The 14640-nt window shown below is 36.3% G+C and overlaps 1 protein-coding gene across 1 annotated transcript in view; it reads left to right on the top strand.

Annotated features, from left to right (window-relative positions):
- The window catches only part of PIK3C2G (phosphatidylinositol-4-phosphate 3-kinase catalytic subunit type 2 gamma), a 288176-nt gene that overhangs the window by 214365 nt on the left and 59171 nt on the right, over nucleotides 1–14640 (top strand). Inside the window, exon 25 of the mRNA XM_080391788.1 lies at nucleotides 1032–1201. Within this exon, the coding sequence (XP_080247914.1) occupies nucleotides 1032–1201 (170 nt within the window). The remainder of the gene's footprint in view (nucleotides 1–1031; nucleotides 1202–14640) is intronic.

The following is a 14640-nucleotide window of genomic DNA, read 5'->3' as shown; positions in this document are numbered from 1 at the left end:
AATCACTTGTATCAGGAACAACTCTCCTCTGGAAAAGGACACTGAATACGTGTGGTGTGAAAGAGGCTGGGTAGATTGTTCTGCTGAGAAGTCACAGCTGTTAAACACTTCCCACTGGAGTTAGCAGAAAACTCGTAATCTGCTACCAGTGTCTGGCAAGCAAATCATTAGCTTGTACGTATTCCTACACCTGCCATGGGCACATTTCTGGCAAAGAGCAATGCCACAATGTAACATTGCAAAGAAATTAATGAGATAGCTCTGAATGAGCCAGTCTACTTACACAAAGTAGACTAACCATGAAAGTACAGGTCTCCGCCATGTAAAAGAGCACCAGAGAAGTAGGTTATATTAAACATGACTGCGACACTGTTTTTTTGTTTAATCATTCTCTTGAGTCTCTCCACATGACACTAGGTTTGATCCCATAGTCTATTCAGATTCACACATGCTATGAGAAGAAAATGATTTAGCCTTTCTTTGTTGCAGTTCTATTCTGTAAAATGGGGTTTAATTCTTTGGGTTGGAATATTGTGAAAGTGGATTAATTAGGATTTGAGAAGGGCAATTGAGTTCTGGAGGGAGAAAGACCCATGCAGGTACAGAACAGTACAGTGGGTGTAAAATAACCTACTTTCTTTACAAAAGAAATGGTTAAATTTCTGGATTTCCAACTAATTTAAAAAAAAAAAAAAAAGTTTTTACAATATACTTGCAGGCAGTTGAACAGAAAATGTCAGCTTCCTGCCAAGAGGCTTGATTTTCGTAGGTACATTTCACTTCCAAAGTTTTCCACAGAATTCCAAGTACCCAGAAAACACAAGAGGAACCTCATGAATAAAATTGTTCTTGCATTGTAACACTGAAATCTGTGTATTACCTGTTTAAGTACCATTACTGCTACCACCTGGCTGTTAAAATTTTAGCAACATGCATAGCATTTGTAGAAATACAATTTCTGGTTTTCTTGTTAGCATCACAAACAAATACATCTGTATATTTCCAGTAAGTGTTTTTGTTTTACTAACTAGGCAATAAGGAACTTCTTTTATTCCTGCGCCGGCTGGTGTGTTGTTACCTTCATTCTGGGAGTCTGTGATCGACACAGTGACAACATAATGTTGACAAATGCTGGACACATGTTCCACATAGATTTTGGAAGATTTTTAGGCCATGCGCAGACATTTGGAAGCATAAGAAGGTTAGTATCTATAGTAACGCACATAGTAAACTTTAAAACAATGTTCTGAAATTTCACATCTTAATCAGCTCCCATGAAAAAAATACAAATGAGATTATGCTTTTTTTTATTTCTGAATTTTCCAAAACAACATATGTTTGTTGTTTACAAAACCTCTAAGAAATGATATGAATGACTGGAAAAGGAATTAAAAGATTTTGAGGATCCCCTTTCAGTCTGGAAAAAAAAATATAATCTAAACCTTTGTCTGGGTAGAGATCTGAATAATGTAGTTCAGTAGTGACCAGGATAGTAGACTGAACTCTGCCAAAAGAATTCTGATGTCCATTACCTTTTTCTGCAGAGTGTTCCTGCAATGGATCCAAACCCACAGATATATCTAATTGACCACTTTCTTCCGATATTCAGAGAAGAAACCAAATTTTCCAAATAGACGTGGTGAATAAATACATTATGCCACTGTGGGTAAAATTGCAAGCTTTTTCATTATCTTTTTAAGTTTTATATCTAACCACACTGAGATCAGGGGCTATTTTGCAAATATCTAATTTTACATAAACAAGACTGTGATATCAATCTGCGATGCAACTGTCCCATGATAAATATAAATAAAATAATGTGGTCATGTATTCGAGTTACTAATGTGAACCTACTATGGAGGGATGAATTGGGATGGAATAAAAATAGATAGGATAATGCCAGTATGTGCAAAGGTGCAAAGGGCTAAAAAGCTGTTACATCAGAGTAGGGAATGGATAAATGAGCCCTAATACTGACCAGATGGGGGGAGGGGGAGGGGGGCTGTCTTTCCTCCATGTTTCCTGATAACTTCCAGAACTAGTCCAAGAATTAAGTTTGAGCTAATTGTTCCTTTCTTTTTTCTTTTTCTTTTTTTTTTTTTTCTCTTTTCCTCTTTTTCTTTTTTTAGCTGGCCTTTGACAATTCTAGACTATCACAGTGTGTTAGACAGAAATAACAGCATGGGAGTATTGATATGAGGGAAGCTGATAGGGATAATAAGTACTTCTAAGCCAGGCAGTCAAAAGATTTAGTTGCAGTGCTCAGAATTATCGTCAATCATTCAAGATATGCTCCCTTAATCCTACTTATTTGCTGTGGAAAGAATAAAGCAGAACAGAGTAATAAAAAAAGATACTCATGCGCACTCTGTGTCAAGAGTTGCATCTCTCATTCCAGCAAACCTTCTTTTGGAGCCTAACAGGAATTTCCTCAAGCAGCAATTGTACATGAGCAAAGAATTATCTCGTTAGAGTGAACATTAAGATGAAGCAAATATAGAGGGGGACACTACAACCAAATTTTAACAGAAATCATGTCATAGCAATAATAAAAATAGATGTTAATTTTACTGTTTTACAGCTCAGTCATACTACATGTTCTTATTAAGTCTATAAAAATGACTTTAAACACAGTCACTTCCATAAACAGCAACCATTTTTTCCTGTTTCTCCTTGCAGTATATTGCTTTTAAACTATGGAATGAAAGAATACAGTTTAGGACCTCCATTCCTGGAGCGCACTTATGGTTCCTTAGTAAAACTAGGACTCACACTTAACAGCACATTATGAACATCATGGGATAATGGTAGTTTTTCTCATACCTACATGCAACTGAACTACAGGTCATGTAGTCATTAATGTGTAGTCATGTAGAGCTGTATGCACCTTCATGAAATGCAGCATATTATTTATAACACAGGAACACAGGGATGTCACATTTCTATATCCCACAAATGTCAAGCTCTCTCAAAATTTGAAAGCCTCAGTGCTATTTGTATCTGCTCATTCTCACAAGGTTATTCTGAGATAGGTTTAGCCTCTGGTTTCTTAAACGACTTTTTAGATTAGATTTTTATTTGAGTTCTTATTAAATTTTTATTTGCATTTTTCACCCCCAAAAATACCATGCCCTTAAAATAATATTGATGAAACAGCAGCATAATGCTTTCACATCTTTAGAATTATTAGTGCTGACCCTTGGGCGTTTGTACAGTTGATACTATATGTATACTTATGAAGTTCTATAGATGGCTTTAGAGAATGAAAAACATCCAATACAAATCCCTATACATGCAACTGGTCTTTACACACATCACAAAACAAACTTTGTGGGATTTTTTGTAAAATGAAATCTATGTAAATTAATGAAGGCTTATAGAAAAGGAGTCTCTGTCTGAACTGTTTAAAATGGTCTTTCCTTTCAGAATTTAGGAAGCTGCTTGCCACAGCTGTCCATTTTCTGTTCTAAGGGAACACTTTTTGCACTTACCAAACTCTTATTCCTCATAAAGCTTCATAAGGATGACTTCTCTGCAGTATGCTGCATATGGAGCAATTCTTCTGATGTAAGTAAAGTGAAAGGCATACATGGCAGCTTTGAGAATTGCACACTGTCATGCATGGGAAGCAGTTCTTTCTATCAAATCCAGTATGAGTCTTCAGAGAACACTCTGAAGCTGATCTGATTCATGCAGTCATGCTCATTTTTGCATTCACGATTGTATAACACCCCAACAAGGGATTAGTTAACTTTTCTAATTTCTGTCCTCATCTTTAAATAATGTTCAATAAATCTGCTCAGTTTTGAGTCCGAGACACAAGCCACTAGCTCAGCTCTTACTGGTTTAAGAGGGAAGAGGAATGGGGAACTTTTTGTCTTTTCCAGTTGCATGTACCTTCACAGTTCAGCAAATATGTTAAACAGTACTAATAACCAGCTTGATTTGTGTCTAGGAACTAATCTTTATGAAGAATTGTTGGAGGGAGACATATGATGTATCTTACCAATAACATAATGACAGAGCTTGGCAGCAGAATTATTTACAAAGTCCCACAGGGAACTTTCCTACTGAACCATGAGATTTCTTTTTTTATTATTATTATTTTATTTTTTTTATGATGCTCAAAGACGTATTTTGTACTAATAAAGTATTTTTTTCATTCTCTAATCCAGCCACCATATTTGACCCTACATTCCCCTAAAGCAGTGAATTCTGCAATTATATTTCAAACTGCATGAAGAAACATTTCTTGTTTAATTTCATATAACCATCCTATTCTTTATCTACTGAATATTCTGTGGCAATCAGCTGGAGACCCACTCCAATTTAAATCGGTGCAATATTATCCAGATAATCAGACAGGACTAGGTCAGTCATCAAATGATATGAAAGAAGGTGTCTGACTCATGATTGTACCTGCCATGCTTTCTTTGCTTTGGTTTTCTTTTCTGACCAGTTCCTTTTGAACATTTCTTCTTGGGTCAATTAAGGAATATGAGATTTATTTGAATCCGGTGCTAACTGAACTAATCCTAATTTCAGCAGTCTCATCCTTTGCACTACCAGTCACTTCCAGCACTGTTGTCTATATTTTTTTGGTCAACGATGTGTACTCTGAAACCTGATGGCAAGATACGGCGTAGTCCAGCTCATGGCACACTGTAATTCACCTTATGATAACATAGGTGTCCATCTTTTATGTTAAATACCCAGTCATCCTGATTATTTCAAACACTTACTGGCCTTTCTTTTCCCTGATCTGAATCACAGAGAGCCTTTTGTCTCTTTGCCAAACTAATCCTGTGTTTTATCATGCTTTTCCCAGAAGTTAAATCTGCTAAGCTGGTTTTCTTCTACAAAGTTAATTACTAGAGGCAGCCTAACTATTCCATTGGGAAATTCCAGTTTTTTGAAGGAAGTTTCAAAAATATGGGAAAACTATGTTTCCCACATTTTCTTCATATGTCACTGTGTTCCTACACCGAAAAGCACTTAACAAGTTCTGTACATGTAGAAGAGTATACCTCTTCATGTTTTAAAAGTAGCACATTTCACTTTTTAGTGTTAATAACCTAAAATGAGTGTTACTGTCTCACTGGAAGTGTTCATTTGGGAAAAAAAAAAAAAAAAAAAAAAAAAGCATTAATTTCAGGTATTTCTTTCTAAACCGGAAAAGCTGGCATAGGGACAGCGAAAAATAAGTTGTATCTGCATTCTTTGACTATAACTTATCTACATGTGTTCCATCTTTTTCCTGAAAATAGGAAAAAGTGGGGAATAAGAAAGATAGGAATTCGAGAATTTCCCATTTTAATTTTTTCTTTTTGCCCTTTTAAAATTTTATTTAAAATCTTTATCAAAGGAAGAGTCTAAAACTTGAAATTAAAAACTTAAAGTATAATTACTTTTAATTTTCAAAATTTGTGCATGAAAACTGTTGGACTAAGTGTATTACCTGCTGAAATATTTCATTAGGAATTTTCAATATACCTATTTATTAATTCATTTTCTGCAGTTTAAATTTATTTTTTCTGAAATGATTGCTCTGGAGTTATTCGTTTATGTGAATAGGTAACTCCTAATTCCTTGCCACAATCCACTTTCAGAACTTCCTGTATACCACCCTCCAAAAAATCTCTGATTGAATCGTGGAAAGATTTAATTTCATGATTTAAAGCACCTTAGTAGCCCTAATGTTCTTGATAAGATTATACAGACGTTTAAAGATAGTCGTGCACGTAAGTCTTTGCATAAAGACTGAAAGGTGAAATATGCATGAAGACCTAAAAGTGAAAGTGTTACCTCCAAGGTGACAAGGGGTTTGAATTTTTGAGGCAACAGGTCCGTCACTTCTGAAAGTGTCTCATATTGCCCTAAATTAAACACCAAAAGCCAAGTTGAGTCTAAGAACGTATGAGCATCACAAGTTGAGTTGTAAGCTTGAGGTGCACTTCTGTTATCTTTGCCTTGAAGAGTAGGTGTTTATTGTTGCAGTTTTGATGCTTTCTCTAATTACTGAGCATGGACAGTAGTTTGCCCTTTATCATTGATTATTTATTTTCAGTAATAGCCTCTTGTGGAGGGCATTCAACTAAAGCTTTTTGGAAATTGGAGTAAATTATGTTCACTGTCCGCTTTGGATCCTTACTTTTTTTGGTTATCCTTTTCAAAGTACCCAGACAGTTAAGAGAGGCAATGTTTTTCCCATACAGTGACTATATGGATTTGACCCCATCCAGTTTTGTTCATCCAAGTGCATTGTTCTACTGAACTGAGTTCCCTGGAATCCAGTTCTCATCTGGCACAACTCTCAGTAGCCTTTTTGGCTTTTCAAACATGGCATAAACTGCTTTCGTATCTTCAGGAACAGCTGCTTTTTTGAAGGAGTTATGTATTCATGTTAATCATCTGGGCTAGAGAAATTGTTTGATGCCTTCAGAGCCACCAGTAGAACTCCCACCACTTTGGGAGATTTACTGCACAGGAGTTATTTAAATGACTCCCTATCAACTTCCTGCTTCAGAGAATGCTTCCTGCCCTCTCCCCTTCCCTCCTTCTCTTTCTATTAGTCGCCCCATGACTTTTTGTAGAATATGACTCTAGCAATAGGAAGTTTAGCAATAAAACAGAAATAAAAGGGGGAAAAGACATCGTGTTCACTGTCCATTTTGATTATAAGATTTCATTTGTTATCCTTTTAAAAGTATAACTGTTTACAGACGTATTTTTTTAATTTATTTTTTTTTCCTGCTCCCATCAGAAACATTTTATTGTATCATCTCTTTCTCCAAAAGCTTTCTATACATACCTTTTTATGTTCAGGGGGAGCTGTTCTAACACACAGCCAAGTATACATCAAGCACTTTTAAATTAATCTCTGTTGCTTGTTCTTGGTGTCTTTTCCTGCTTGTTCTGCACACTATGCCTTTATCCTTCATCCACAACTGGAAAGCATACTGATATGTTTAATTCATGTGGGATTTCATCCCCTGCCCTAAGAATTTCTCTGCAGTACAATTTATTCATCATTGGTTTATTTCTCTATTTTGCCTGATGATATACAAATCTCCTGCAACTATTACTGTGGGGTTTTTTTTCCAAATAGCCATCTCATACTGAAAAGATCTGTTAGCTGAATATTCAATAGGCAGGGGATATAACTTCACTCAGTCTGTTTATTTTAAGGCAACTTTTAGGTCTGAGTTTTAAAATCTTTTCACTGCTGAGGGTCAGTCAGAACACAAAAGCCAGTTGTCCGACATTTTCTGTTAACAAGAGGAATTGCTCTAATCTCCTTGTGAATTAACTCTCAAGTGTTTTATCAATAGCGTTAGTAATAAACTTGTAACAAACCTGGAAGATCTGGTAGTCTTTGAAAATGGTATAAAGCATCAGGAATGAGGTATTGAACATGAAATATATAAAGGATTTAAATCCACTTTAACATTGTTATGCACTCTGATTGCTGGTGACTGAGTGCAGGCTGCTTTATATGTGTCTGTCTGACTAGGGGATCCTAACTCAGCTGAGAAGGTGCCTGAGCTGGACACAGCAGTGTTTTTTAACCACTCAATATGAGATACACATGGCTGCAACAGGCCAATGTTTGAAACTGTTGAAGACATGTATGTTCTCAAAGCAGAATACCTCTTTTTTCAGGGAGGATTTTTTGGGACTCTTCCAAAATATACAGTCAGCTGACTGTACAAAATGGTGACATTTTGTGACATAAGTGAATAAATTCTGTGGTCGGTCTGCAGAATAACTAGTGAGTGCAACCAGAGTGAAAATCATCAAGAGATGCCTTGAACTAGTTTCTGCTTTCCCATCACAAGTCTTGCCAATTTTCCTGTTACAAGGTAAGGTTCCAGATGAATCCCTGTGGCCATACATGCTGCAAATACTAGGTCTACACTAAGAACTGTAACCACGACTACCTTCTGCTTTCAAAATCTGTGTTAGCGATAGTGTCACTTAGCATAGTAATACTATGTGACCAAGTGTGATCGAATCTCAATGATTTACAAACTCACTGACCTCAGTTGGCCCATAATGAAAGGGATTTTAGATAAGTCACATTTTGCACTTTGTACAGACAAAGGGGCACAAATAAATAGTTACTACGGCTCACTTTACATAGGGAAACTAGATGTTCACAGAATGATGATGAATCAGAGCCCCTAACTTAGGTGAGGATTATAGCTTGTTTTCTACCATATCCATTAAACATGATTAAATCTAGATGAAACTAATTCAATTGCCGACAAAACCCGATAAATCTTTCAGAATAGTCCAGTCCAATATGTGAAATATTTCTTTTACTACTGATCGAAATACAGGTATGTCCAACACATGGTTTTACTGGAAAGCTAACATTAAGGTTCTGATAGCAAGAAATAATGATAATAGCAAAGTTGATATACACATACACTAACTTAATGAATAAATAAGACCATAATGGTTTAAGAACTGTCCTTGGTCACCTAAGCAATTCAGGACATTCTTTCTAGCTTGATGTTTCTGCATCTAAAGATAGATGTGAATATAAAAATAGTGTGCATGTTTTGATTGTCCAGACCATGTAGTTTACCTAAGCCAGGGATGCTCAGGGCATTCAAGAATCTTACTGTGTAAGTATTAAGGGGATAAGGTCAACAGACCAGTTTACCCAGGGCTATGTTCAGCTGAATCTTAAAAACCACACAGGATAACCTCTCCAGGCAACCTGTTTCAATATTTAATTGTCCTCATAGTGGAGGCGTTTTTCTTACGACCACTCAGAATGTCATCTGTTTCAATTTTCTCTCTTATTCTTGCCTAGATTCATCTGTTTCATAGCCTCCTATAGCTACTGGAAAACTGCTATTTCATCTTCTGAAAACCTTCTCATCTCCTGGGTAAACAAGCCCACTTTCCTCAGCCTCTCCTCATAGGCAAGTGCTGTAGCCCCCAAACATCTTGGTGTCTTCTGTGGCACTTCCTTCAGTGTAGTGACACGTTTCTTGTCTGGGCAGGGTATGGACTAACAAGTGCTAAATAAAGGGCATCTACTGCCTGCTTTCCCATGAATTTGGCCCAGGATGCTGTTAGCCATCGTCACTTGCAGGGCTCATATTTGGCCCACCACTGGCTCATGCTTAGTTCACTGCCCACCACCTGGGGGGCCTCGTCAGTGAAGACTGAGGCAAAGGTGTGCTCCCATGTCACCAAATTACCAACCGGCATCGGGTACATATTTTCTTTATTAGTTCTTTTACTAAATGTTCACCACCAGTTTTAACTCTAGTTGAACTTTGGCATTCCTAACACTGTTCCTGCATACCCAGGCAGAGTTTGTGTACTTCTTTTTCGTAGCTAGTCCTTACACTTCAAATATTTGTCCTTTTTGCCTTGAAGCTTAGTCACGAGTTCCCTGTTTGGGCAACTCTCCATCTGTCTGTAACTAGAAATAAAAGCTATTAAAAATACAATTGAGAGTAAATCCCTCAGGATAAATAAATTCTAGTTTTTTAGAAAGCTGTTCCAAATTTTCTAATTCATTTTTCTACTCTTTTTTATAGCATTGTAATTACTATTTGGCAATTGAGATTTAGACTGTCATTTTATTTATATGTGGATGGATATGCATCATGTCTGGGTGATTTAAGGAATAGTCTCAGCAAGAGGCTGTTTACACTTATCAGGAGCAGACATGTACCTGTGGAAGTGTTAGCAAGGTTTCCTCACTACAAGAAATAGAAAAAGAAAAGTTTTCTAACCAAATCTGAACATAGATTTGCAATACAAGCCAGCGAAATTGCAGGTGGTAGCAACTGTCAAAGTCAAAGGGAAAACTGCCATCAAGACCAGCAAGTTAAGTATTTATACTTTATAGAAAGCTCAGAACTACTGCTCTATTATGTGGTCACTTAAAATATTTTTACATCATTTAGATTCTATGCTTTCAAATTCTATGCTTGGAGTAGAGAAGAGATTGTCATCTGCTATAACAGTGAACAGAAGATTAATAAGCACTGCAGAGCTCTCCTGGAGCATTCACCTTTCTTGAGTGGTTATTTTTTCCAGGAGAGGATCATTTTGTGAAATAGAGGAGAAAGAACAGATACCATATTACTTGCTGTAAGTTAAAACAGCCTTACTAGAGCTCCTGTAACTTTCACAAATGACATTATCATTAAGTTAAGGAGGCACTGCCTAGATAAAACCATTCATTACAGCGCAGAACTGCTTTAACAACCATTCATGGAAAGTACCTCCCTGTCTTTCAGTACCACGATGGAAGGGTACACCAAGTGGCATACCATAAGGTTTGTGATGTGACCGACACCTTTCAATATTTTCATTAGTAACCAGTATGATGGGATAGAGAATATATTTGTTCATTTTTTAGTAGAGGTCTATTGTAAGAGGGTTTGACTGTAATGAAAGTTGGGATTAGCAGTGACAGGTATTTTTTCAGAAAGGGATCTAAGAGTTATGCTACAGACAAGTTGAATATGAGTTTATGATAATGTATTGAATTCGAAAGCGTGAAATGTGAAGTAATCCTTTTTCTTCACATGAAAGTAGTAAAACTACAGCTGGAGTATTTTAAAAAATTTACTTTTAGAATTATGTGGATAAGGAGTCCAGAGAAATTACATGGAGTCCAGAGAAAAGCAATTAAAATTATCAGACATCAGGAAAACAGGATATATGAAAAAAGGTTGAAACAATTGTCTACAGAAGATTGAAGAAATAATAAGTCTGCAGATACATTAGAGGCTGCTGTAAAGAAGATGGGATCTTCATGTTCCCTTAGGAAAGAACAAGAATTAATAGGATGAAAGCACAGCGAGGTTAGATTAGGCATCAAGGAAAAAAAAAAAACCTCTGTGGGGAGATACTGGAACAGAAATTTGATAGGGAGGCTGGAGAAGAACTCTATCACTAAAAATCTCTGGGAACAGGCTAAATAAGCATCTCAGAAGCATGTTTATGATTGATTTTGTCCTGGTAAGCAGGAAGATGGTGTATCTCTTGTGGTCCCCTTTGCAGACATATTGTTTTATGGCTTTTTATGTACTTGCTTGAGACAAACTGTATTGTGCAGTTGTTCACTGTTTCATTCTTTCATACATGAAAGGAATACACTTGCTCATGGCTTTTTTTTTGTCTGTGTCTATAAATTTATGTGATGACGTTGATTAGATATTTTCACTTGGCTTAGAGGAATAAGCATTCATGTTCATTTATTTTATGTCTGTGTTCTACAATAAGCTTTTGTCTTTTGCTGCAGAGCAGAGGATGTCAGCATTCAAACACTCCCTAAAAGCTTTTCCTATTTTACTGGATACATCTAAATTCCACATAGTCACACTGAATATTATCGTCACTCTTGACTCTGCTGAAATGATTTTAAAGGAGTCAGGGAATATATGGTGACATACGCTGCTAAGCAGCTGATTTTTACCTTGCAAACAGTTCTGTATGGTTTGTCCCCTATGTCCATATGACAACTTGGACTACAAATGTTTTGATCATATTGTATTACTGTGTGGACCTGAACTTTGCCATAACTACACTATTAGGAAGTTTAGATTGGATCAGAGTAAAAGTCATTTGTAGTTGATTATCTCACATGCTTTTCCTACTTAATATAAAAGGAAGTCAGTGTATCATTCTTAAATGTTCTGTACCATGAGATTCATAGCATGAAAAACTAAAACTGTTGTTGACCTTACAAGCTTTGTTAATTCGTTTACAGCTAATGTTTCATAACAAATCCTGATGATCTTACTGGTCTTTTAGGAATGCAGCATATTTCTAGTCTACAGTGAAGTCCCAGAAGTTCCCATCACCCCAGCCCAAGTTTGTTTTTGCATGATGATCTCTTTAGTTGCTTGAGGTTTCCTTTCTTTCCTCCCTCTCATGACATATCGTCCAAACATCCTTAGTCTCCAGAGGAAATGCAAAACATATTCCCATGAAAATCTTAAACTCTGAAAGCACTACACAAGAAAAAAAGAATAAAACCACCAGAAAACTAGCCTTGCTTCTGACTGAATGACTTGAGTAAACACCTTGTCACAGTCATAGCAAAGTATAAGTCTTTAAGGTGCAGGACTTCAATCAGACTGTATTGATAGATGTATTGACTTTTTGACTGATTTCTATTACAAAACCAAAGGACTCATTAATTTCATCTAGGGGTTGGGGCTGGGGGGGGGGGGGGGGGGGGGGGGGAGGGGCGAAGAAAAAAGTGAGAGTGCTGTGATAAGATAACTTTTCTGAATTTGGGAGGCTTACTGGCTGTACATCTTCAGTCTTTCTTGAGCCACACCAGTTGTCTCAATTGGGCTTTTTTCCCCCAAGAAAATATTGTACTTGACATTAGCACTATACTGTAGAGGTCATTCAAGAATGCTTCAATTCTGTATTTCTTTAGCACACCATAAAGGAGAAAAAAAGGCTTTTGGTCCTCTACAGAGATATTGTAAAAGACTTCTACTTGAAAATACTTCATCATACCAGTTTTGTTAAACTGATGCCAGTCATTTCATTGATTTGATGGAGGCAGCAAGTTGTAATAGATACAGTTTTTAGCCAAGGGGCTTTTGTCCATCGGTTGTAACAAAGTCATCTATCTTTGAACATTCTACACGTGTAAAGTATTACAGGGTTTAGCTGTGATCTTGAGGGTGTTTTTTGGGGTAAGTATTTCATATTTATATATTTTAGATAATTTCATGTGAGCAAGCTATGTAATAGATATATGTCCAAACGAGTGATGTCTTTCATAGTTATTATTACCGAGTCTTTGTATGCACTGCATACCTTCTGAATAAATGCCATCATGTCATACAATCTTAGCTTTGTGCCACAAGTTAGAGAGGGACTGTTTTAAATATAGAAGTACAGGCTGTGAACTGACATGAGCTTTATTTGCACATGTGTTTGTGTGTGTATGTGTGATAATTTAGAATGCTCATGCAATACCAGGGTATGCAGGCATGCATTGTTTATTTTCTTAGGTAGGCTAAAACAGCCTCTGTTGTTTGGTGATCTATATTTTCCCATGCATGATGGATGGTGACTTGGCTTGGCTGTTTGTAATTTTGATGGAGTACTTTTTACACTATCCCTTTCTATATTTTTATATTCTAAAGGAGTTTGTGAAAGCAGAAGGAACTTCTTGCATCTATACACAGACATCCAGTCCTGTCAATTGCTTTTTCAGAATCCTTTATGTACTCTTCAGTGAGTAAGCATCTCCTCCCCCTGAAACTTTGCTTTTTAATATTATCGTAACGGCTGTGTTGTTCCTTCTAGCAGGTCTTGTCTTCTTACTAAGTTGATTTTATGTTTTTGGTTTGATTTTTGTTTTTTTTTTTTTTTATTTAATTTCAGTTGCAAAGTGTTCCCTTTATGAGCAACCAGCTCACCTAGACACATGCAGGAATGTAGCTTCAGCATCTGACTGATTGCAGGGGTCACTTCATGGGAGAGGCTTTGATATCACAAGACCTTGAGAAAAAACAGGGAAAGCAAATTTCTACATTGTATTTTGCAGGTTAACAATGGAGGATAGGTCTACCATCTCAGAAGAAAGAAATGATACTAAGAAAATTTAAGAACCTTGTAAAACTGCTTTAAAACATCTTGCAAGTAAACTTATAAATAATGTAGATAATAAAATATCAATTACATTTTCAAATGGATCCTTTAGCAACAGTAGTAAAATAATTGACTAACATTGCATTCATTGCATTATGTGGAAATTGGCCCACAGCCCAACCCAACAATGTTAAACACCATGTTTCTTCCAGTAAAGTAATTTCTGATTGCAGTATCTGTTTTCAGCTCAAGTAGCTTAATGTGGGAGACTTGGACCAACTCAGAAGGAGCTATGTTTTCATTGTGCAATTGTGTCTCTTGATGCAAATGGGCATCAGAAATCAAATATTAATTTTGAACAAAATACATCATATAGGAACCTTCACAGCAATAGTTTTGACTTGAATATTTTAGCCCCAAACATAAGTGCAGATGAGAAACAGGTTTGAATTTTATACATTCTCAAGATGTTAAAATGCTTTCAAATCAGGATTTAGATTGGACTTCTGTCCACAGAGAAGAGAAAATTGTATGTTCCTAATTTGCTGGATCTACCTCTCTTTCTGGTTGGTTTCAACAAATTGACTTCCATGACCCTAATTTTATAAATTTATTTAATAGTTAATGTCTATTTTAAATACCACCGCTAAACAAAAGATAAACTAAAAGATGAACGAATGAATGAAAGAAAGAGAGAGAGAGGAAGAAAGGAAAAAAGGAAGAAAGAAAAAGAAGGTTCTGGGAAAATCTTGCTCTCTAAAATCCGTAATAGACACAGGTTTATAATTCTCTGAGAGCTACAGCACAAAACATACAATAATTATGTAATAGTCACACTGTAATGACTGTCACACTATGAACTTGCATAATACAGAAAAACATGGAAGGAAAGGATTACTATTGTGGACCTTCATCATTCCTAGTACTACCTAGCTGAAATTAAATGTATATTTTTAAAAAACCAAGACAAACACCTTAATGGCCTGGGTGCTTTGAGACGAGTAACACCCATGGGAGGTCTGTTTTTAAAGTTAGCTTCAA

This window comes from Falco punctatus, assembly GCF_963210335.1.
Source record: "Falco punctatus genome assembly, chromosome: 6".
NCBI lineage: Eukaryota > Metazoa > Chordata > Aves > Falconiformes > Falconidae > Falco > Falco punctatus.
This window is presented reverse-complemented; position numbering and strand designations above follow the sequence as displayed.